Source organism: Cervus elaphus, chromosome 15 (assembly GCF_910594005.1).
Source record: "Cervus elaphus chromosome 15, mCerEla1.1, whole genome shotgun sequence".
Lineage (NCBI taxonomy): Eukaryota > Metazoa > Chordata > Mammalia > Artiodactyla > Cervidae > Cervus > Cervus elaphus.
Window position 1 is genome coordinate 67,882,678 of NC_057829.1, and position 23,799 is coordinate 67,906,476.

Here is a 23,799-nt window from a genome sequence, read left to right on the forward strand (position 1 = left end):
TCTGCTGCCGTCCGCCTGCCCCACCCAACAAGCCCGGGTCGGCTGCGGGCGGACTTCAGTCGGATGTAGACCCGGGCGCTGAGGTGCCACGACCAGGCGCTATTCAGCTTCCACTTTGGCCAGCCATAGGCCCGTTGGGATCCAAGATTCCGGTACCCAGGAGCCTGTAACGCAGCCGCCCATTAGCTCAGCATTGCACCGCTCAGCTGGAGCGCTTCCAAAGGCTTGGAGGATTGGTGAAGCTCTGGGCGCCGGGGCCAATTGGCGGATAGAGTCGCGTTCTAAGGGGCGGGTTCCGCCTGGGCCCCGCCTCTCTCTGCGACGCCCCCCCCCCCCCCCCCCCCAACTCCGCTCCATATCCGGTTCCGTCTGCCGCGCGCCGGGAGGTGCTTTGGGGGTGTCTGTCATTTTGCCTACACCGGGTGGGTTGCTGGGACCTGCGTAGCATTTGAAGGGGAGAGGGGTTCAAGGTCAATTCTGAATCTTGAGATTTTTCACGAATTTGGGGACCCAGAATGGGATTGCCGAGTTTTAATTTTGCCTAACACTTCTGGACGAAAGCCCAACTGCCTTCACCAAAGTTTCATCAAAGATTTTAACATTAAAAAAAAAAAAAAAAAGCTATTCTGAGAATCAGAAACAGGTCTTTAAAGCGAATACCTTTAACTTAAAGGGGGGGGGGGGGGGAAGTTGTCCATTTTCTGATTTGACTGAGACAAATAAAGATGACTCCATATCACTGATTGTCAGCCCTGCATTGGGCATCGCTATTTTAGCTACATTGTAGGGACCTGGGTTAGGAAGATCCCCTGGAGGAGGGCATGGCAACCCACTCCAGTATTCTTGCCTGAAGAAGCCCACGGAGAGAGGAGCCTGGTGGGATCCTGGTGAGGTCCATGGGGTCACAATCGGACACTACGAGCGACTAAATACAGCACAGCACAGGGCACTGGCAGTCGGGGGCATTTGGTCCCCAGGAATGTTCTGTCTTGTCAGAACTATGGGTCTTCCATGCTAAGTTCAGATAATAAAAATAGTAGCTATTGTTGAATGCTTACTAGGTAATAGAGGGATCCTAAGTAATACAGCCTTGTCATCTACTGTCTGAATTAATTCTCCCCAAACCACACGATGTATTGGCACCATTGGCTCGGAATTACACATGAGAACACTAAGGCATAGAAAGTTGCAATACGTCCAGGGTCACCCAGCTAGTTAAATGCTGAAAAGGAGATTCAAATCCAGTCTGAGCTCTTATAGTCATTCAGATCATTCTGAAAGTAAGAATATACCTCTGCCCCAGACTCTTCATTCATCAACTGTTAGGTTTTAAACAGTAAGCTGGAAGAGGACTGTATCCACCTTTTTGACACACCGCTATTATGCCTGGGCTATATCAGAAGTGTTGACATTCCTTTTCGAAACCCAATGTGTTTTGTTTGATTTTACAAATGTTTGATTTTGGCTTATTTTAGGATCTTGAAAATCTGCCATTGCTTATTCAAGTGGAAAATTGTTAATTTTTTCTTTGATCCCATAAGTTATAAAATAGGGATATGAAAGGAGAATCAAGTTCTTAGAAAGCCTCCTTTGACCCCGCCCCATTGCAAAGAGGATGCTTCTCCCACTGACAACTTTAGTAATCTTATTTAATGTCCCAGAGACATTAGAATACAAGATTCTTTATGATCCTAACTTCTTGGAAACAGGTCCTAAATCTAGGCCCATTTGTAAAAGAGCCTTTTTCCTCACTTGTCTAACTCTTTGAACTTGGTGAACAATAGTGGAACTCTCAGTGACATAATCTGTCATGTAAATCAAGCTTCTGAAATATTAAGAGGAATGTCTTCCAAGTTCTTCCCCTATCCAAGATTAGTATGACAAAACAATTTTGAAAAATTGCAAAATGCAAACCCCATTTCCTCTCCTCAAAACAGAGACTCATGTAAATAGAGTGAAAAGATTATTTCTGTGGTGGCACTTTTTTTTCCTAGAAAGCTTAAGACTTCTTTACCCAGGACTAAAGATCTCCACATTTCCAAAACAGATCCGATCATATTTCCGGTCTCTGGAAACCAATTTGGAGTAGGTTTAATGTAGCCTAATTACCATTTATTCCTTGCTTGAGTGACTCAGTATAATAGAGGTGTAAACATGATATAATAACAAACAAGGGAAATTTGCAAAGAGGATTTCCAAGCGGTAATTACTGAGTCTCAAAGAGAAAATAGGATTAAACTTAAATGTCATAATTAAAATCTTTCTAGGGTAACCATATTGTTCCATGGTAAGATTAAAAACTGAAATGTAACCTGAAGCATTCAGCCCATTCAATTGTTGTTAAATAGGTAACTGGTGAAATAAGCATTCTGAGTTGAACTTTAATTCTGATGTGCAAGGCAAAGCTCAATTGCAGTGCATTTTATCTTTTTGGATATAAAATCAGAAGGTACTATACTATTAAAAATGTGTCTGTATTCACTAGGATTAATCATTAATTTTGAAGTAGACTAAACTCTTACTATACTGAGGATAGCCACCTGAACAATTGTATTTGATACTCAAAACCCATCAAGTAGGTACTTAGTGTTCTCATTTTACAGGTGAGGAAGATGAAGCTCAAAGAGGTTAGATAGCTTGCCTAAGTGCCAAGGTCAGGGTTTGAATACAGAGCCAAGTGAGAACCTTGACATAATATTCCTTCCCTTCAGAGGAAAGACATTCCACCCCTTTGTCCATTCTCCCCTGACTACATCAAATAGTCCTTCACCCCATGCTGCTGCTGCTGCAAAGTCACTTCAGTGTGTCCGACTCTGTGTGACCCCATAGACGGCAGCCCACCAGGTTCCTCTGTCCCTGGGATTCTCTAGGCAAGAACACTGGAGTGGGTTGCCATTTCCTTCCCCAATGCATGAAAGTGAAAAGTGACAGTGAAGTTGCTCAGTTGTGTCCAACTCTTTACGACCCAGTGGACTGTAGCCTACCAGGCTCCTCCATCCATGGGATTTTCCAGGCAAGAGTACTGGAGTGGGCTGCCATTGCCTTCTCCCTTCACCCCGTTACTTCCCATATATTAATACAAGTATACAGTTGACTCTTGAACAACATGGGTTTTATTTGCAAGGGTCCATGTTTACATGGATTTTTTCACTGAATATATGCTACAGTACTACATGGTCTGCGTTTGGTTGAATCTGCAGGTGTAGAAGCACAGATGTGAAGGGCTGACAGTGGTGGACCAGTGCCCTGAAATCTCTAGTTGTTCAAGGGTCAGCTGTATTTTTAATAAACAATATTTACCAGCTCTCAGAGTTGGTTTTATTGAAAAGGTGGGAATAAGGAGACACAATGTGAAAATACATTCTCTTCTAGTGTAGTAGAAAGATGGACCCAGGAACCTTTTACTTTTCAAATGGAATCCTCAGTTTGGTTGCTAATCCAGTCATCATCAGTGTATACCAGGGATGGGCAAACTAAAGCCAGTGGGTCAAGTCGAGCCCACTGCTCATTTCTTTGCAGTTCAAGAGCTAAGAATAGTTAGGGGAAAACATTTCAGTGAAGAAGTATAATTTGTAACATGTGAAAACTACGTGAAATTCTCCAAGAGTGAGTCCTAATGTAAACTATAGACTTTGGGTGATAATGATGTTTCAATATAGATCCATTGATTATAAGAAGCGTACCACCCTGATGCAGGATGTTGATGGGGAGGCTGTTCATGTGTGGGGATAGGTTGGTAGGAAACTTTTCTATATTCTGCTAAATTTTGCTGTGAACCTGCTCTAAAAAATAGTCTGTTAAAATATACCTGTATATGAAATTCAAATTTACTATTCATAAATAGTGGTTTATTGGAACATAGCCATGCCCATTTATTTACATATTATCTATGGCTATTTTCACCTTACGAGGATAGAGGTGAGTAGCTGAGACAAGATGGCTTAAGAAGCCTAAAATGTTTACTGTCTTGACCTTAACAGAAAAAGTTTGCCCATCTCTGGTATAGATTAAGGTTCTAGATGGAGTGACTTGCCCTGGAAATCAAACTTCCAGGCTTCATAAACCTCCTTCCACCTCTTACTAGTTATCAGGCTTTTGACAAGTGACTTAACCTTGCTAGCCTCAGTTTACTTGTCTTTTTAAATGAGGTAAGAAGAGAACCCTTGTAGGATTATTTTAAGGATTTAGTGAGTTAATACACATAAAGCATTAAATACATGTTAGTATAATTTACTTTGAGTTTAGAGAGTTTCACATTCCTCATATGACCTTTCCCTTTAGAATCTGTTTATATGAAAGTCAACTATTTGAAATACTATACTTCCTTTATGCGAGTGTCACATTTACCTGATCAGGAGTCATTTCATTGTCTACCAGAAGCTCTCACATGACATGGGTACGTTGACTGTTTCTTTTTTACGCACCAGTCAGTTCATTTCAGTTAGTCGCTCAGTCATGTATGACTCTTTGCAACCCCATGGACTGCAGCATGCCAGGCCTCCCTGTCCATCACCAACTCCCGGAGTTTACTCAAATTCATGTCCATTAAGACGGTGATGCCATCCAACCATCTCATCCTCTGTCATCCCTTTTTCCTCCTGCCCTCAATCTTTCCCAGCATCAGGGTCTTTTCAAATGAGTCAGCTCTTCACATCAGGTGGCCAAAGTATTGGAGTTTCAGCTTTAGCATCAATCCTTCCAATGAATATTCAGGACTGATTTCCTTTAGGATTGACTATTTTGATCTTCCAGTCCAAGGGGCTCTCAAGAGTTTTCTCCAACACCACAGTTCAAAAGCATCAATTCTTCTGTGCTCAGCTTTCTTTATAGTCCAACTCTCACATCCATACATGACTACTGGAAAAACCATAGCCTTGACTAGATGGACCTTTGTTGACAAAGTAATGTCTCTGTTTTTTATATGCTGTCTAGCTTAGTCATAACTTTCCTTCCAAGGAGTAAGCGTCTTTTAATTTCATGGCTGCAGTCCCCATCTGCAGTGATTTAGGGTCAGAGCAAAGGCTAGTTACCCCCTTTATCTCATGTAGATGGAAGAGCTATCCAAGTGACCTCTGTATTGCTGGGCTGTTGGCAGTATGTCCTTGGTAATTAAAAAGGGTCTGCTCTGAAATGTATACTGGGAGTTGAAGAGCGCGCACAGATTTGTCTCTGCCTCCAGATATCTTGTTTCCTATTCATTATCAGTTTTTCGTAATGAGTAAAATCTCATAAATTAAGGCTGGAACTAAATAGTGAGGACATAAAATTAAAGGGACACTTTAGGGCTGTGCAAGATCTTAACACTAAGTTTTTCTCCTTATCTGCTAGATGATGAAAAAGTTTGGCCTTGTTTTATAATGAATTAATTTATTTAGGCTGTACTGGGTCTTCATTGCTGCATAGATGGCAAGCGGCAGGGGTTACTCTTTGGTTGCTGTGCCTGGGCTTCTCATCCATGTGGCCTCTGCTTGAGAGAGATGCAGATGATAATAAAGAGCTAACACTTAAGGATGAGATGGTTGGATGGCATGTGGTTCCCAGGCTCTGGGGCACAGGCTTAATAGTTGTGGTGCATGGGCTCAGCTGCTTCTGGACATATGGAATCTTCCCTGATCAGAGATCCAAGTCCTGTCCCACTGAGCCACCAGGGAAACCCTTGGCCTTATTTTAAGATAAAGTACACTCATGTACAGAGTATGGCCAGGAGGGAGGGCTTCAAATGAGAAAGAAAACATTAGTGTCAGCCTGGTCAATTTGTATTAAACTCCCTTGGAATAAGTGGAATTCACATGCCTGTTCTTCACAGATTCTTGATGCAGAGAAAAAGCCGCGCAGGATGTTGTGAGTTCAAAGCAAGGGCTACTTCTCAGGTTGGTTTGTTTTTCCCACTCCTGCTACGCTGGTTTCTGAATCTGGGGCTCTGTCTCCTCAGGTTGAATTATCTTAGCTGCCGTCCTGGATCACTTCCTTACGACCCCGCCAGGGCCCTGTTGCTCCAAAGTTGCATTTGGGGCCAGCGGGGCGCGCCGGAACCCTGCTGTCCTTGGACCCTGCGCCGGCGGCAGCAAGCCTCACGGCAAAGACTGTGAGCGTTGGTCGTTGCGCAGACGCCGGGAGAGCATGACTGACGACGCGACCAGGACCTTGGGGAAAGGTGAGTCCTCTTGACAGTTGCCCGCGGGCTGGGGGTGCCGGGTGGCTGGATGTTGACTCTGGAGAGGCGGTTGACGGTCCTCGACTCGCAGACCAGTGCGGCGGCGAGGAGGATCGCGGTTCCTCCACAAAAAAGCCACGTGCAAAATAAATAAATAAATAAAGTGTCCTCTCTGGGGCCCGGGAGGCGGAGGCCCGCGACTCTCGTGGGGTCCTCCTGGGAAGGCGCGTGAGCCCCTCTCCAGACAGGGCTAATCCGCCTCCCCGTACCCCCCTCCACCCGCAGGGAGCTGCCCCCCAGGGCCGGTCCCTGAAGGCGTAATCCGCCTCTACAGCATGAGGTTCTGTCCCTACGCGCACAGGACGCGCCTGGTCCTCCGGGCCAAAGGCATCAGGTGAGCGGCGGGAGGCCCCATAGGCGCTCGGAAACGTTCACCATCTGGGGCGCCCCGCTTAGGTGTCACAGGCTCTCTGTGACTTTCTTCTGAGACGAAGTCAGTAAACGGTTAGCAGAGGGCAGGTGGGTTCTTGAGTGGGCCATCCTGAAATGCAGAATCAGGTCTCTGCAGGAAACTGTTAGGACTACTCGGAGTAAACTGAAATGATGGCTCTGGTGAGCTGGGTTTCTTCCCTAAAGTTTGTGAAAGAGGGGACCGCGGAGGCTACGGAGGCCTTCTCTGACAGCTCTATGAAATGCAGCCCAGATCCCACCCCAGGTATATTCAGGTCAGTTCTGTTCCGTTTATTGCACTAACAACGTTTCCTTACTTATCTGTTTTTCCTCCACACTCCCCAGCCTCACTTCTATCGCCCCTCCCCCTCCCCCAACACCCACACCCACACTCACACACACACTCTCACACAGTCTCTCTCTCTCTCATGCACACACAAATGTATGTTCCTGAAGGCAGGGACTTTGTCTTTCTTATTCATGGGCTAGAAGAGAACCTGGCCAATAATAGGCACTTAAAACTATTTTTTGAATGAATGAACAAATAGTTCCAAACAAAGAAATAGAAAGGACTGCTATCAAGAGGTTTCCCACACACCTGAAAAATGGGTGCACACCGGTCATAGAAGGAATTTTTCAAGACTAGCTCCTGCAAAGGTCTGGATTTTGAAGGCAGGGCAACTTTACTGGAATGGGGGAGGCTGCAGGGAGCCAGCTCAAAGCTAAAGTGTTACTCCAGCCTCCAATGTGTATCATTAGGGGATGACTTCAGAGTTTTGTGTTATAGAGATGCAGAGACTATTACAGAGGCTTTTAAAAAAAATTATATAATTCTGCTCTCTGGAGTGTCTATGGCTTTTTTCCAGGTTATTCCCTCTTGCTCAATTCTAGTTGGCCCAAAGTTTACTTTTTAAAAAAGAAAAAAGAAAAATAACAATAGACTGATGTTTACCTACAGTGATGACGTGGCAGCTTGAGAATTGATGGAAATCCTTCTTTAGGGCGGGGTTTCTCACCCTCAGCACTGCCGACATTTGGGGCAGATGGTTCTTGGCTGTGTGTGTTTGGTGAGGGGGAGGAGCTGTCCTGTGTGTTGTTGGATATCTTGCAGCGTCCCTGGCCTCTGCCCATTAGATGCCTGTAGATTGCTCTCTCTCCAGTTGTGGCAAATGAAAAAATGTCTCCAGATATCAGATTTGTACTTTCAGATTTTAAAATGTACTAAAATCTGTGGTGCCGTGGTTAAGCTTGTGAGCTCTGAGTCAGACTGCCTGGCCTCCCATCTGGGCTCTGCTACCTCCTGGTGGTTGATATTGGGCAAGAGATTGAACCACAAGGAGCCTTATTTCTCAGAAGGGATGTGTTAAATGATTTCTTTGCCTTCCCTTGTTTGCACCTCATCATGATTCCCCAGTTCACTTCATGGGAATCATGGAGATCAAATGGGATAAGGCATAGAAAACATCGAACACATCCTAATGCTGAAAAGAAGAATGATGTTGTTATGCACTTTTCTTTGTACAAACCTCAATTTAAAAAACTTGTTGCAAGTTTTAATTTTATAGATTGATTGTTTCTGCTTTTAAGATGAGTGTCTGGGGATTTCCCTGGCAGTCCAATGGTTAAGACTCTGTACTTGTACTACATGGGGCACAGGTTTGATCCCTGGTCTAGAAACTAAGATCTCACATGGGGTCTTTGTGCACTTTGGAAAAAAAAAAAGATGAGTGTCTGCCTAATCCTCTCGTTTCTGTTCTGTCCTGTTTTCCCTTTGCTTTATAAGACATGAAGTTATCAACATTAACCTGAGAAACAAGCCTGAATGGTACTTTACAAAACATCCTTTTGGCCAAATTCCTGTCCTGGAGAACAGCAAATGTCAACTGATCTATGAATCTGTCATCGCTTGTGAGTACCTGGATGATGCTTATCCTGGAAGGAAGCTGTACCCATATGACCCTTATGAGCGAGCTCGCCAAAAGATGTTATTGGAACTATTCTATAAGGTATATCCATTTAAAAACAAAAACAAAAACACTTAACACTCTATTTTACTTTGTATGTCTTTCTCAAACTCCAATCCATTTTAAAAGTCAAATCATTGGTGAAATTGATTTGTTTTAATACCTGTGTGTGCCTTAGGAGGATAACTGGTGTGGAATTATAGTAAAGCTGTGACCTCTGATATTAAAGGTTAAAGTCTTTGCCAATAGCTACTTTTCTAGTGGAACTAGCAGCCTCAAGAGTTATGATTATGGCAGTTATGATTGTGTAACTTGAGACAAGGAATATTGAAAGAGTGAAAATACTTTGAAGGAACTATTTCCAAGGTCTCAGGTGAAAAAAATATCGGGGTGTGAAAAAGGTAATGCACAGAAGGAGATTGCCCTTTATGGGGAACAAGAGTGCCAACTGTCCAGGAAATGTGAAGAAGAGAGAAAAGGGGACAACTGTTGATATTGGGAGAGAATGTTATGGAGAAACTTTATGATAGTTTTTTTTTAAAAGAAACCAAAATGACTCAATGATATTAGTGACTGGTGTCTATGGAGCACTAGTGATGTGCCAAGCACTGTTTTAACTATTTTATAAAGGTTAATCTGTTTAATCCTCACCACTGCCCTTTAAGGTGGGTACTATTCTTGTGTCCATTCTTCAGATGAGAACACTGAGGCTTAAAGAAGGTAAATGCCCCACCTAAGATGGCACAGTATGGAAATAGCTGAACAAGTAACCTTGTTCACCAGTGTGCTGTGACACGTGGATTCCTGAAACCACAGAGGTCGCCGTCAGGTGGCGCTGTTGGCAGGGGGACAGAGCTCTGGCTGCATTGTCAGGCGAAGCAGGAGCGCGGAGTGCCCTCCGCCTTCTCTGCTCAGAACCTGTGTCCTCTGATCAGGTCCCGCATTTGACCAAGGAGTGTCTGGTAGCATTGAGATGCGGGAGAGACTGCGCTGATCTGAAGCTGGCCCTGCGTCAGGAGTTCTGCAACCTGGAAGAGGTAAAAATGGGGCCCTCTCCTGGCCAGATGTGGTGGATAAAGTGATGCAGGTCCACACCCTGGTCACCCTGACACCCACCGCTTTCACAGACTTATATACTTTTCCTGTCCGACTTTGGTAAGTTCAACTACTAGTCATCTGACTTGGGGGTACTTGAGCTCCACTAACCTCCTCTGGAATTTTTCTTGAAAATCTGGCTAGGGGTAGGGGAGGGCATGTGATGAACTTGTTCCTTTCCCAGAATCACCACATTCCTGACCTATCTCTGCACAGATTCTGTAGCTTCTGCTTCTGAGTCCAAGGTCAATATTGGTTAGGGGTTGTGTTTGGCTTCTAGTATTGATTAAAAAAATTATAAGGATTTATTCTTTCACACACATGCACATAAACTTAGAGGTACAGTAGTATAGGGCCGTTTTGATGGCTTCTTTATGAGGTTACCAGGGACTGAGGCTTTTTTCTCTCTTCCTGTTCTGTCATTTTCAGTGCGAGGCTTACATCCTCAAAATAACAAAATAGCGGCTGGAACTTCAGCTATCACATCCAAGTTCCAGATTATAGAAAGGACAACAGAAAGGAAAAAACTGGCAAAAGGCCATCCTCCTTTAAAGGCTTTCCTAGAAGTTCTGTCCAATGATTACTTAAATTTCATTGACCAGAACTTAGTCATTGAGTTATAAGTATCTGCAGGGGAGGCTGGGAAATTTAATCTCTTAGCTGGGGCCACCTTGCATAAAATCAGAGTTCTGTGATTAAGAAAGAAGGGGGACAAACTTCCTTGGTGGTCCAGTGGCTAAAACTCCATGCTCCCAATACAGATGGCTCAGGTTCTATCCCTGGTCAGGGAACTAGATCCCACATGCCACAGCAAAAAATATCTCACATGCCACAACTAAGACCTGAGCAGCCAAATAAATAAATGTTAAAAAAAAAAAAAAAAGAAGAAGAAGAAGGGGAAAGTGTCTATGGGTAATCAAGGAGCAATCTCTGTTACTAGATCTTCCATGTATCTAGCAGTAATAGGGCTACTTACCCTGTACCTCTCTTATATTCTGGAAGGTGGTCCTTTGACTTCCTTTATCTTTGTTCTAGAAACTGATAAATTCCCCTATGGGTGGGTTGTAATCCTTCGGCAGCCAGGGAACGCTATTTCTATCCCCTTAAAAGAAGGCTGATTACTAATATTCTTCCATCTGACTTTTGTGAAGTGGAAGCTGTTAAATTTATTTACAGTTACAGCTGCCTGTTTTAGATTTATATAGTTTCAGCATTTATGGATTCAGCATCATGTGTAAGAAATGTCAGCCTTTGGTCCTGAGAACACAGACTGCGGTCTTAACTCTGAGGAGGCAAGTAGGATGAGGTGGAAAGAGTCTTGGATCCTAGGCTTGGCTTTATGGGATTCCAGAACCTTGATGAAGGTTCTGGACGTCTCTGTGCCTTCGTTTCCACATTCATAGAATGAAAGAGTCTTAAAAGGTGTGTTCACAAGTTTTGCAGAGGGACCGCCCAGTGAGAGGAGGTCTGGTGGTGGTTTTAGACCCTGCTTCAGCCAGACCAGCCCTGCTTTCAACACTGTGTTTAACAAGACATCTAATAAGCTTGAATTTGAAGAGGGAGGGGGACCTTGCTTTCAAAAAGAAGTTTGATAGCTTTTGCCCATAGAGAATTTTTATGGTCTTTATTTTCAAAGATTAGCTGAACTGATTTTATCATGTCTGGTTACCTTCTTACAAGTTAAATGCTGGGCTAGGGAAAGGAGCCTTGAAACAAAATCTTTTAAATTCAAAGATAATTGGAAACATACATTGACCTATCTCCTTCCTACTCTGCATTTGAATGATGGATGAACTTTGAAAATTACAGATTGCTAAGTAGATGTACAATATTACAATGGAGGCACAGTTCCTTTGTTTGGGTTCTTCTAGGGAAGTGAACCTGTATTTTTGTGCTGGGCATGATGCTAAAGTTGCTTTGCATACGTCCTCTTATTTAATCTTGTTAATGACCCTCTCAGATGTAATAAGTAGCATCAGTGAAATTCTGGCTAGTTAAGGGCTAGCCAGGGCTAATTAAGGACCACTGAGTATGCAATATTGTTCCAGATTTGAATTGGTTTTTGTCCCATAGAATGTTAGTAGGAATTATAACTACAACATAGGTAATATCAGAATCTGAAAGATGCCCCCTGGGCTTGAATTATTTGATACATTCCTCTTGATACCAGTATATTGACTCTTGGAGATTCTAGTGAAATTGAAACTTGTCAGAATAATTCTAATAGAGATGTTTTCTCTCTGTTAATAGAGATGATGTGTACAATTTTTTCTCCATGATTTTGTACAATCAGAATTTTCTGTGAGTTGAAAATATTTTAAATATCTATGAGTTGTCTTGAGTGATAAGCAATTCAAGAGACCAGTGTATAGTATTCCATGTTATCTGCAAGCAAACAGGTCAGTTTAAGTTGGCAGCCTTATACTCTAACGTTTTCTTCTTTTTAAATAAATGCCCTGTTTGACTTTTACATTTTTCTTTCAAACAAGTATTATCAAAATTGAAGGTTTATTTGTGCTTGTTATATAGCTTCATTTTTCCATGTTATTTTTATAGTTCTTTGAGATTCATTTTTTGTTGTTCAGTTGCTTAGTTGTGTCTGACTCTTTGCGACCCCATGGACTGCAGAGGCTGGACTTCCCTGTCCTTCACTATCTCCTGGAGTTTGCTCAAACTCATGTCCATTGAATCAGTGATGCCATCCAACCATCTCATCCTCTGTCACCCTCTTCTCCTCCTGCCTTCAATCTTTCCCAGCATTAGGGTCTTTTCCAATGAGTCGACTCTTGGCATCAGGTGGCCAAAGCATTGGAGCTTTGGCACCATCCTTCCAATGAATATTCAGGGTTGATTTCTTTTAAGATTGACTGGTTTTATCTCTTTGCTGTCCAAGGGACTCTCAAGAATCTTCTCCAGCACCACAATTCTAAAGCATCAATTCTTCAGTGCTCAGCCTTCTTTATGTTCCAACTCACATCCGTACATGACTACTGGAAAAACCATAGGTTTGACTAGACGGACCTTTGTCACCAAAGTGATGTCTCTCTCTCCTTTTTAATATGCTATCTAGGTTTGTCATAGCGTTTCTTCCAAGGAGCAAATATCTTTTAAGTTCATGGCTGCAGTCACCATCCACAGTGATTTTGGGGCCCAAGAAAATAAAGTCTGTCACCGTTTCCATTTTTTCCCCATCTATTTGCCATGAAGTTATGGAACTGGATGCCATGATCTTAGTTTTTTGAATGTTGAATTTTAAACCAGCTTTTCCACTCTTTTTTTCACCTTCATCAAGAGGCTCTTTAGTTCCTCTTCACATTATGGTGGTGTTATCATCTGCATATCTGAGGTTATATGCACACATGTAAATAAATGCCTAGAAAAATGTCTGGAGAGAAGCACATTAGACTGCTGCTGGTGCCTACTACTGGAAGGGGATTAGCCCCGGGGGTGGGAAAGAAAAGTGGTTAAGAGCAAGGATAGGAAGGGAGAGCCTTTGCCTTCTATACTGCTTTCTATGTTTGAAATTTTTTTTAAAATAATGAGAACAGTTTTCTCTATTACATGTGTAATTATTAAAGATGGAAAAAATCACTTTTCATTCTGCATAATTTGCCATATGCATAAGCCAGAGTTATGTATCCAGCACACTCATTAGGGTTATTTAGATTGTTTCAGTTGCTTATCATTGTTAATCATGCCTCCCAGAAACAGCAGCTCCTTTGCATAAAAAGCCTGATCTCTGTTTTAAAATATGTCTTTAGGCCAAACTTCCAGGAACAGATTTGCCGGATCAAAGGGTATGACCAGTTTAGAAGCTAGAGCTGGATGTTGCTAAATTGCTTCCCCCAAGACTTGTGCTGTATACCCACTACCCTCCGTGTGTGGAAAATTGCCCTTTGAACCAATCCCTTTTCACTGTTGGGAGATTTCATTTAAAACAGTCGCTTCTCATAGTTGCTTTAATGTATATTTCTTTGACTGATAGTGAGGTGGTATATTTTCTCCAAAGTATTCCATTTCTTTGTGTTTTATTTGTGAAAATGGTCTGCTACCCATCTGTTTGTCAAGATCTTCCTGATTTTCCTTGTTAATTTTTTTAAGAGTACTTTATATGTAAAGGATATTGGCCTGTTTTTAAGATACATTGTTTTGCTTTAACTTTTTGTCATTTTTGTAACATAGAAATTTAACATTAAAAATATTGTGCTATCTTTCCTGTTGTGATTTCTTCCACTGCTTTTGTATATAGGAAATCCTCTCCCCCCTTCAGAAATTTGATAATATGCTTTTATATTTTCATCTACCACCCATCACTTTAAAGATATTTGACTTGTCAAGCCTTGCCTCACTAGCTTTCCACCCCTATTATCTTACAAATATATTGCAACAAGAAGAATTAAACCTATGAAAGGAATTCCAGGATAGAATTTTCAGGGTGGTCCTTTGATCACCTACCAAATGTTGACAGGTTGCATTCTGAATCTTCACAGGAGAACTCCTGGTTGTAAGTGGTGACCAACAGGAAGGATGTGTTCAGCACAGACCCTGCTTCTCAGGCTTCTTTCCAGAGAAGTGGGTTTTATCTATACTCTAAGTTTGTTCTGTATCCTTGGTTTGTTTTAAAGGGAATCCGTTAATCTTCATTAGCGCAGCCTTAGCTATAGTATGTCAGTGGAGCAGACACCTGAAATTTGAAATCTTGAGAATCTCCCCTTATCTTGTATGAACTCAAAAGATATCTGCCCTGAAGTGGATTGAGTATTTCAGCTTCTGGTTAGGGTCTGCATTGCTGATGTAACAGCAGGTGGCTTTGCGTATTTTATAGGAGGGGGCTGGTTCTGCTTCATAAGAACTGTTTCCATCAAGAAAAACCACTTCCTCCTCCAGCCAGGTCAGAGCCAGCATGCTGTCCTGGTTAGAGCCAGGAGACGTCTCTGTGTGCAGGGCAGGTGGTGCATTAGGACCACAAGTGCAGTTATTGACGCTGCACTTGAGCGCCCAAGACTGGAGACTGAAGATTCTTAGGATGTCTGGTTTGAGGAAGTCTGGGCTTCTCTTTATAATCTTGCCCCTCACAAAAAATTTTGCAGATTTCCTTTTCCTCCTTGGTGAACCTCGTGGCTGCAGAGCCTTGGCCAGTGCGCCTCACCACGATGGCCACTCGGGGGAGCCCAGCGCGCTCCTTCCTTCTACGTGCGCTCTAGAGGGAACCTCTTTTTGTCCGCCTGGGGGAGCCCGAGAGGCCTTCGAGGCAGATAAGCAGCCCTTCCAGGGTTCAAGTTCAGAGGTGGAAACAGAGTACTCACCTGTCACCAACCAGTCTCTCCCTCTTTATTTGCATGCTCATTCCTTTTTCCGAGTCACATCCAGAAGCAAGAGAAGGATCTGTAGTCATTTTTCAGTGACCTGGAGAACAGAGAAATTTAAAAAATAGCATTTTCTACTATTCCAGAATGTCAAATGGCTTTTTCCTAAAATAGCTCACGTCTTAATCTGAACAAAAGATGTGTTAATACATTAAGGAAGTCCCAGGGCTTGAAGCTAGAGGCCCAGTTTCTTCCCCAGGCCTTGTGTGGCCTTCTGAGAATACCTAGGGCCTTGGTGGGAAGTATCTTTTCTAAGAAGGCCATCTTGAAGGGCAGTGTTTCTGAGAATGAGTCCATTGTGAGAAAAGTTGTTCAACATTAAGGATAACCATGATCACTATATGTGACCGGTGGGTGACAGAAATACAGCAAAACAGAGTTTTGTTTTGTTTTGTTTTTTAAGACATTGGCTATTAACGTAGCCACTGCTCAGTGGGTGGAGGCAAAGCTGCAGCTTCCTGTCCTGATGACAGAACATTTAGGAAAGATAAGACATAGGAAATTAAGACTGTCAGTTTATTTTACTTCTGACTGTCCTAAATTTGTCAAGATGTGGGAGTTGGCCATAAAAAAGACTGAGTGCCAAAGAATTGATGCTTTAGAACTGTGGTGCTGGAGAAGACTCTTGAGAGTCCCTTGGACAGCAAGGAGATAAAACCAGTTAATCCTAAAGGAAATCAGCCCTGAATATCCATTGGAAAGACTGATGAAGCTGAAGCTCCAATACTTTGGCCACCTGATGCAAAGAGCCGACTCATTGGAAAAGACTCTGATGCTGGGAAAGATTGAGGGCAAGAGGAGAAGGTGGCGAGAGGATGAGATGGGTGGGTGGCATCATCGACTCAGTGGACATTAGTTTGAGCAAACTCCAGGAGATAGTGAAGGACAGGGAAGCTGGCGTGCTGCAGTCCGTGGGGTTGCAAACAGCTGGACACAACTGAGGGACTGAACACCAACAAAAGGGACTCAGTTTAAACTGAGGATACAGAAGAACTATTTTAAGTCAAGTTTCCTGAAGACCGTCTTATCCAGAATGAGACAGGAAGGAGAGAATTTTGAAAAGCTCTTTTGCCATAATTGTATCTCACCTCTCGGTCAGTTAGTTGTCTGATTGAGAGAGAATGAAAAAGAAGAAGACTGCAAGGCGGGGGTCGGGGGAGTCCTCACAGGACTCTCAAAGCTGGGCCAGCCCTTGGCAGAAGGAAAGAGGCTTTCAGGGTTTGCTGATTCTGAGCTTGTTGCTAATAGTTAAGTTTAAAGAACAGACAAAGAATTCACAAGAGACTTGGGAAAGCCTCTGTGATTACAGTTCTCAAACATACATATTTGAAGCTGACACAGGGTTGACACTAGTCTGGGACTTAGGAGAATGGTGTCTTTGTCTTGGTTCTGGCACTAACCAGAGAGCCCTCTTACTTCCCTGGGATGGAGTTTCCTTCTCTATAAGCGAGAGTCTCTTCCACACAGGAGACAAGAATCAGCTCACCAGCATGCTTTCCTCTCTGCTTGAACTGCCAGGAAACTCAAGTCAAATTCAAAGCTTTATTTATTAAGGAACTCTGCAGGAGCCTTGGCTTGATAGCCTGAGACCATTTTCCTTCCTTATTTTGACCTTATGTTCTAACTTTTATTTTTCCCTTTCTTAGTGTGTTATGATTTCTCATATTTAATATTTTAGTGTACACATTTTTGTACACTGCACCTCCAATCCTTTGTCTAGTGAGCATGGTATAAATAAATGGAAAAATGGAACGGGAGTTATAGTAGATGAATTCCGGGGCCCTTCCAGTACTGAAGTTTTGTGATTCTCAGGGGACAAGTCATTTTACATGTCTGGAATGTCTCAGGTTTGCGGAGAAGGGAGCTCTCCTGCTGAAGGTCCCAAAGATGGTAATGAGCTTCCAAAGAGGCCTGGCCAGGATGTGCCCCCGGGTCACTGTGATGTGTCTGTAGAGAAGCCGGGACTTTGGTTTATAGGAAGACTGCTTTTCTACTGGGATGTTTAGACTTGCTTTGTATGAAATCTAGTGGAGAAATGCCTTTTTGAGGCAGGGCTCAGGAATCTGCAGCTGTATCAAGAACTCCAAGGAATTTTGATGTCACATTTGGATTTAAGAAAGTCTGAGGGAATGTGTAAATGTATCACAGGGGCAGGGGAGAGGCTGGCAGAAGACATCAATTTCATCCATATACTTATCTTGACTTTTTATTGTAATAAATACCTTGATAAAGGTTGAATTACATTATGAGTGCTTTTTTTTAAAAGACTCACTTTTTTTTCTTTCTTTTTTTTTTTTTTTTACTAAACTGCATGGGCATGCAGGATCTTAAGTTCCCTGACCAGGAATTGAACCCGTGCCCCTTACAGTGGAAGTGTGGAATCTAACCATTGGACAGCCAGGGAAGTCCCTATGAGTGTTTACACGGCTGAGGGTAGTTTTACAAAGATATTCCCAAAAAGCAGAGGACAGACTTCCTTGATAAATAGAAGTAAAGCAATTTCGATGATTCCTAATGTCTGAATGGATAAGTGTACCATTCTGTTAAAACTTCATTGCATCTATATGATCATATGTATTCAAAGACATACTCTTACTTTGAATAAATGAAAGGTTTTAAAATATACTAAATAAACATCAATTACTAAGCAGCTATTCATTTTCAAAATATCTCATCACCTTAACAAAGGACTTATCATGGGTTCTAATAAATGTCCATATATGGTCTGTTTTGATAAGGACTTTCTCAAGAGCATCTCTGCTCTGTCAAGCAGAAGAGTTATATAAAAGTTCCTGAGTCAGTCAGTTTAAATTCATTCTGATTTATGCCATGAAGGCCAATAATAAGCTGGACATATACATTTCAAAGCCAGTGATAAATGTCTGGGTAATTATTATCTGATTCTGAACATAAAGAAGGTTTAGGGCTTTCTGGAATTCATAAAAACTGGATTGTTCCTTTTCCTTGTAAATCAGGTCTTACTACATATGATCGAAAATAGCCTCTTTTAAATATTCATTGGCCAGGCTCTGCCGTTTAGTACCGTCTTCTTCAAACAATGGAGAAGGAAATGGCAACCCACTCCAGTACTCTTGCCTGGAGAATCCCAAGGATGGAAGAGCCTGGTAGGCTACAGTCCATGGGATCGCAAAGAGTCAGACAGGACTGAGTGACTTCACTTTCACTTTCTTCAAACAAAATGATGCCACCTACAATTATTTCAGGTTAGTCAGGGGAACTCGCCTATGCCATGCTGGGAGATAATGAAGACATAGACTTTAGGGTACCAAGATTTGCTTTCTCCTCTGAGAAGGGTGGTGGTGAAGGATTTGCTTGCTGTAGATGTAACCTCTGGGGGTCTCTGTAATTTTTCATCATGAGAGCTCACGTTTATTCGTGCATGATTCTATCATTCCTTACCATAACCTCTAATGTGGACACTAACATTACCACCATTATACAAATGAGAGCACTGAGGCTTAGAGGAGAAGCTGAGTAAGTTGTCTGGGTTTCATGTTGAATGAGAGGCCAGGTGAGGACCAGGTCTGCCAGCCCCAGAGTTCATTCTTAACTCCACCCCTAGACTACCTCATAGAAGCAACAAGCTGGCCTGAAGGATGAAGAATCAAGCCTGAGAGAGAGGAAGTTTGAAATCTAGGTAAAGGACATGGGCTCAATTGCTCAGTCGTATCCAACTCTTTGCGGCCCCACAGACTGCAGCACGCCAGGCTCCTCTGTCCATAGAATTTTCCAGGCAGGAATACTGAAGTGGGTTGCCATTCCCTACTCCAGGGGATCTTCCTGACTCAGGGATTGAAATCATGTCTGTTTCATCTCCTGCATTGGCAGGTGGATTCTTTACCACTAGCGCCACCTGGGAAGCCCAGATAAAGGATATAAGAATCTAGATAAAGGATATAGGGATCTAGATCTTTTGCTACAGGGAAGTATTTAATTGATTATGAGTTATGTGTGTCAAAGAGAGTCTTTTGTTTGACTTAACTAGATAATTGGCATCATACTTTTCTCAATGGGAAGAACTGGCCCAACAATAACCTCTGTTAAGTACTATTGCTTTTTAAATTTTCAAGTACCTCCCCGTCCCCACTCCCCCCGCCACCACTGTCTTTGGCTAGCTCTCTGTCAAGAGTTTGCTTTCTTGAGGGTTCATCTATCTGTGTTGATTTGTCCCATTTGGGAATGAGAACTTTTGTTTTAATGTAAAAATTTGATAATGTTGATTGGCCAACACATATGAAGTTCAAAAAGCTCAAATAAAAAAGGAAAATATGATAGAAATACAGTATTGGGATTTGAAAGAGCTCATCAGATAGCCCTGCTCTTCCTTGCCTTAGTTTTGAATTGGCTGAAAAATAAGGCTAAAGAGGAGACATGTGGAGACTATGGTGTCCCCTTTATTACAGATAAACTGGATCCTGGAGAATGGGTGGGGGGAGCATGACCACAACAAGTGAGGTTCCTTATGTGGCCCCTCCCTCCCAGTAATGGGCAGTACTGGTCAAGAGGCAGGGCCCCCTCTCCAGGGGCTGAGCCCTAGAAAGCTTAGAACAAGGAGTAGCTGAGAGAGGTGGGGCTGTTCTTCCAAATCCTCCAATCAGGTGAGCCGCTGGGGTACTCAAGGGTTGAAAGGAGGGCGGGGCTAAGTGTGGCCTGGAGAACAAACCCTAAAGGAGCTGGAGGAAACCTCAGAAAAAGGGAAGAAGCATTCACCTAACCAAATGGAAGACGACTCCAAGCCTTGGGTCTCCTTCTTTGGGAATTAATTTGATTTTTTTATTTAGTGCCTATAAATACATTAGCAGATGGGTTAATTAACTTGCTTTTGCTCTGTTTAAACTTCCAGATTCTTGGCTATCAGAACACCGTCTTCTTTGGCGGAGATTGTATATCCATGATTGATTACCTCTTTTGGCCCTGGTTTGAGCGGCTGGATGTATATGGAATAGCCGAGTAAGACATTAAGCTGTATGGTCATAGATTCCTAGGGTCGCACTGGGTAGCAGAGCTTCCAATGATCTCTGTGCCATCTGTCCTCCTCTGGACATGTTTCATGTGAATGTGGAATGTAGAGTTTTAAACTGTGTGCTTCCTTGTTCAAAATGCACCTGTGCGCTTATGCCACTAACGGCAGACACACACTTTATGCATGTTTCTGCTGCTAAGACTGCATCCAAAAGCCTCCCTCGTGTTTCAGAGCCTGCTGGCTGTCCTCCCCACCCATCCGGCATAGCCGGTGGTGAATGCAGAAGCAGGTGGACGGTCTCAGTCACAGGGTTTTGGTGGCTAGTCTGCAGCTCCCTCGGTGGCCCTCCGCCTGGTCCTGCTGTGTCCCCCAGTGGACCCCACATCCCTTACGGGACACCTTAGTTACCGGAGGAATCTTTCCCCAGATAGACATACCCTTAAAAAACAAATGATTTTTAAAGTAATGTATGCTTAATGTTAGATAATAAACAAAATGGCCAGCCACACACCTCACGAGTGTAGGGATGCTTGAAGTAGAAGCAATTGCCCTGTTGACTGAGGGAGACCACACAGGGGCCCCAGACAGACGTGTTCTTTGTTCCCATGACACTCACAGGAGAACTCAAACTTGGGCTGGCTTTGCTCTCACACCAGCCGGTCACATGGCGGGTGCCGGACCATTCCAGTGTTGGGAAATGCAGTCCTGCCGAGGCGGAACTGCATCTGGACTTTTATAATGCACACGCTTGAGTTTACCCAGGGTTCATCTTATGAGCTCCTCATTTAGGGCAGGTCAGATGTCACAGACTTGGATATTTTAAACCATGTCAGAACATAAACCTTGCCAAAACCTGTCTCCCCTGGGGACAGAACTTGAACCACACATTAGGAACCCTCTCCTCCTGGATTTTCCATTAACAAGTTTACCGTCTGGGCAAGTCACTACAGATCTGAGACCTACACGTCCTGATCAGTCCCTGAAAGGGCCCAGTCAGCTCCATTATTTCAAGGTTTCATGATTGTTTTACTCATTTCTTTAAAAATGTGTTTTTGGAAACTTTTTTTCCCCCAATCCCCCAAAAGTAAAATCTGAGAATGGCTGAAGAATGTGTCTTTTTGTTGGTAAACTGAAAAACAGACACCTTATTTCCCCAGAGCACTCAGTCCACAAGTTATTTTAACTGCAGGGTTAAAAACAACAACTTTGGTGATTCTAAAGACACATGGCCATTTCAAGAATCAGATTTTCCTCCAGTCAGTGACTGTGCTCAGTTGATAGGAGTAACTAAGATAGCTCTGTTGCCCCAATAAACCCATCTCTCGTAGCTTGTAGTCTAAAAAGTGACTTGCGTCCCCCTTCACCTTCAGAATGGCTAATGCTTCTCTCCTGTTCTGCAGCTGTGTGAACCACACCCCCACGCTCCGGCTCTGGATTGCAGCCATGAAGCAGGATCCCACAGTCTGTTCTCTTCTCACCGATAAGAACACCTTCCTGGGCTTCTTGAATCTCTATTTTCAGAACAACCCCGCTGCCTTTGATTACGGGCTAAGTTGCTGAGCCTTGCAGTCCATCCCTTCACCACCCAGAATTCCTAAGCCTGTCGTGATTCTGCACTTCTTTTGGTGGGGCAGTCAGTCTCTCTTCATTTTCTTTAAGGTTCCAAATAAACGTGGAGACAGAATCATTTCTGACAATCATTTTATGACTCCTCTAGCCCATAGCGTCTAGTGATTCTCTAGAAATCTCAGTGTTAATGTCCAGAGATGTTTAGGGAGACCCTGTGCCTCCCAGCTCGATGACCTTTGCCCCAGTTTGACCTCCAGGTTATTGGTGCTGATGCTGGTGCTGAGGTTCAAGGCCGCCGCCCCATCACTGATGCTGTGGCTACAGATTGGTACCCTGCATATCTTTCTGGTGAGAGAGATGAGAAGGAAGAAAGCACTTCAAGTCCACATACTCTCCATTTGGCAGATGAGAGCTGCAGTCCTTGTGGGCGTGCATGAGTCTCACTCTCGCTCCAACTTTTTGGCTGTGGGCCTGGGAGACACCGAGGTCTTGTGACGGAAAGAATTCCAAAGCAGGAAATGAAACACCCAGTATCACCCTGGACTAATGACGTCAGAATATCACCGGTGCTCTTGGCACTCAGAATGGCTCACAAAATGTTCTAGAGTTGACATCCTGCCTTAAAAAATTACACATGCCCTAAACCCGGTCACAGGCAAAGGTTGTTCTGTTGGATTTGTGTCACAGATGCTTTCAAGTCACCCCAACATATGCCCCTGATTGCCTGTTGTGTACCAAGCCTGGGCCACGTGAGTGATAAAGATGACATAGACACCAGAGCTCCTGATCTCTTCACTTATCCTGGTTGAGATTTTAAACCTAGAGTTTGGAGCTGCTTGCCTTGTAGTGGGAAGGTTTCTCTTTTTAAAAAAGTTTGTTTAAACTGAAGTATAGTTGATTTACAATGTTGTGTTCATTTCAGGTATGCAACAACAACAACAAAAAGTGATTCAGTGGAGAAGGAAATAGCAACCCACTCCAGTATTTTTGTCTGGAGAATCCCCATGGACAGAGGAGCCTGGCGGGCTCTCATCCATGGGGTTGCATAGACATGACTGAGCACATGTGCACACACACCCAGAAATCAGCAACCATCTCTGCTGATCCTCCTGGTGGTCTGACTCTAATCCCTCCTATTGCAGCGGCCACCTGATGTGTCCTGGGGTAGATCCCGGGAGTTGAGGCTGAGCAGGGACCTCAGACTGCAGGACCAGGGTCTGATCGCCCCTGGCAATTGCTCTCCCTGAGTCTATCCTCATGGCCTCTGCTTTCCCTCGAACTCGGAGACCCCGGATTGGCCCATTCACGTGTGCGGCTTTGGGAGCTGGGTGGGGTGGGGTCAGTGCTCTGTGGGCCCATGGGCTGCCTGGTCATGGGGGCCATTCTGCTGTGCTGTCCATGGGCAGTTCTCAGCCATCCCCTTGGGACTCCCCGACCACGTCTCCCCCATGGACATGAAAAGGAGAGGGAATGCTGTGAACAGTGATGTGATTAAATTCTTTGACTCAGAAAAAAAAAAAAGTGATTCAGTTACACATACATATTCTTTTTCAGATTCTTTTCCATTATAGATTATTACAAGATATTGAATACAGTTCCCTGTATTATACAGTAGGTCCTTATGGTTTATCTATTTTATGCCTGGCAGTGTGTATCTGCTAAGCCCATACTCCTAATTTATCCCTCCCCCATTTCCCCTTTGCTAACCATGCTTGTTTTCTATGTCTCTGAGTCTGTTTCTGTTTTGTAACTAAGTTCATTTGTATCGCACTTTTGATTCTATACATGAGTGATATATAATATTTGTCTTTCTCTGTCTGACTTACTTCACTTAGTATGATAATCTCTAGGTCCATTCATGGTGCTGCAAATGGCAATATTTTATTCTTTTTATGGCTGAGTAATATTGCTCATTACTCTTCCCTGGTGGCTCAGTGGTAAAGAATCCATCTACCATTGCTGGAGACGTGGGTTCGATCCCTGGGTCAGGAAGATCCCATGGAGAAGGAAATGGCAACCCATTCCTGTATTCTTACCTTGGAAATCCCATGGACAGAGGAGCCTGACAGGCTACAGTCATGGCATTACAAAGGGTCGGACACCACTTAGCATCTAAACAACAACTATATATATCACATCTTCTTTATTCTAAGTGTTCACACTTAAGTTGCTTCTATGTCTTGGCTATTGTAAATAGTGCTGCTATGAATATTGGGG

At 43.4% G+C, this 23,799-nt stretch overlaps 1 protein-coding gene across 3 annotated transcripts; it reads left to right on the plus strand.

Annotated features, from left to right (window-relative positions):
• The first annotated feature begins 339 nt into the window (after positions 1 to 339).
• Positions 340 to 21,699, plus strand: LOC122709173 (glutathione S-transferase omega-2). Of its 3 annotated transcripts, XM_043926321.1 has the most exons (7): positions 340 to 422; positions 5,933 to 6,154; positions 6,440 to 6,548; positions 8,388 to 8,610; positions 9,504 to 9,605; positions 19,894 to 20,000; positions 21,414 to 21,699. In XM_043926321.1, exons 2-7 carry the CDS (start codon positions 6,121 to 6,123, stop codon positions 21,571 to 21,573), a joined length of 735 nt encoding a protein of 244 aa, XP_043782256.1. In that variant the 5' UTR covers positions 340 to 422; positions 5,933 to 6,120; the 3' UTR covers positions 21,574 to 21,699. The 3 variants fall into 3 exon arrangements, with proteins under 3 accessions (XP_043782256.1, XP_043782255.1, XP_043782257.1); XM_043926320.1 differs by lacking the exon at positions 340 to 422 and having other exon boundaries at positions 5,791 to 6,154; XM_043926322.1 differs by lacking the exons at positions 340 to 422; positions 9,504 to 9,605 and having other exon boundaries at positions 5,791 to 6,154.
• The last annotated feature ends 2,100 nt before the right edge of the window (positions 21,700 to 23,799 follow it).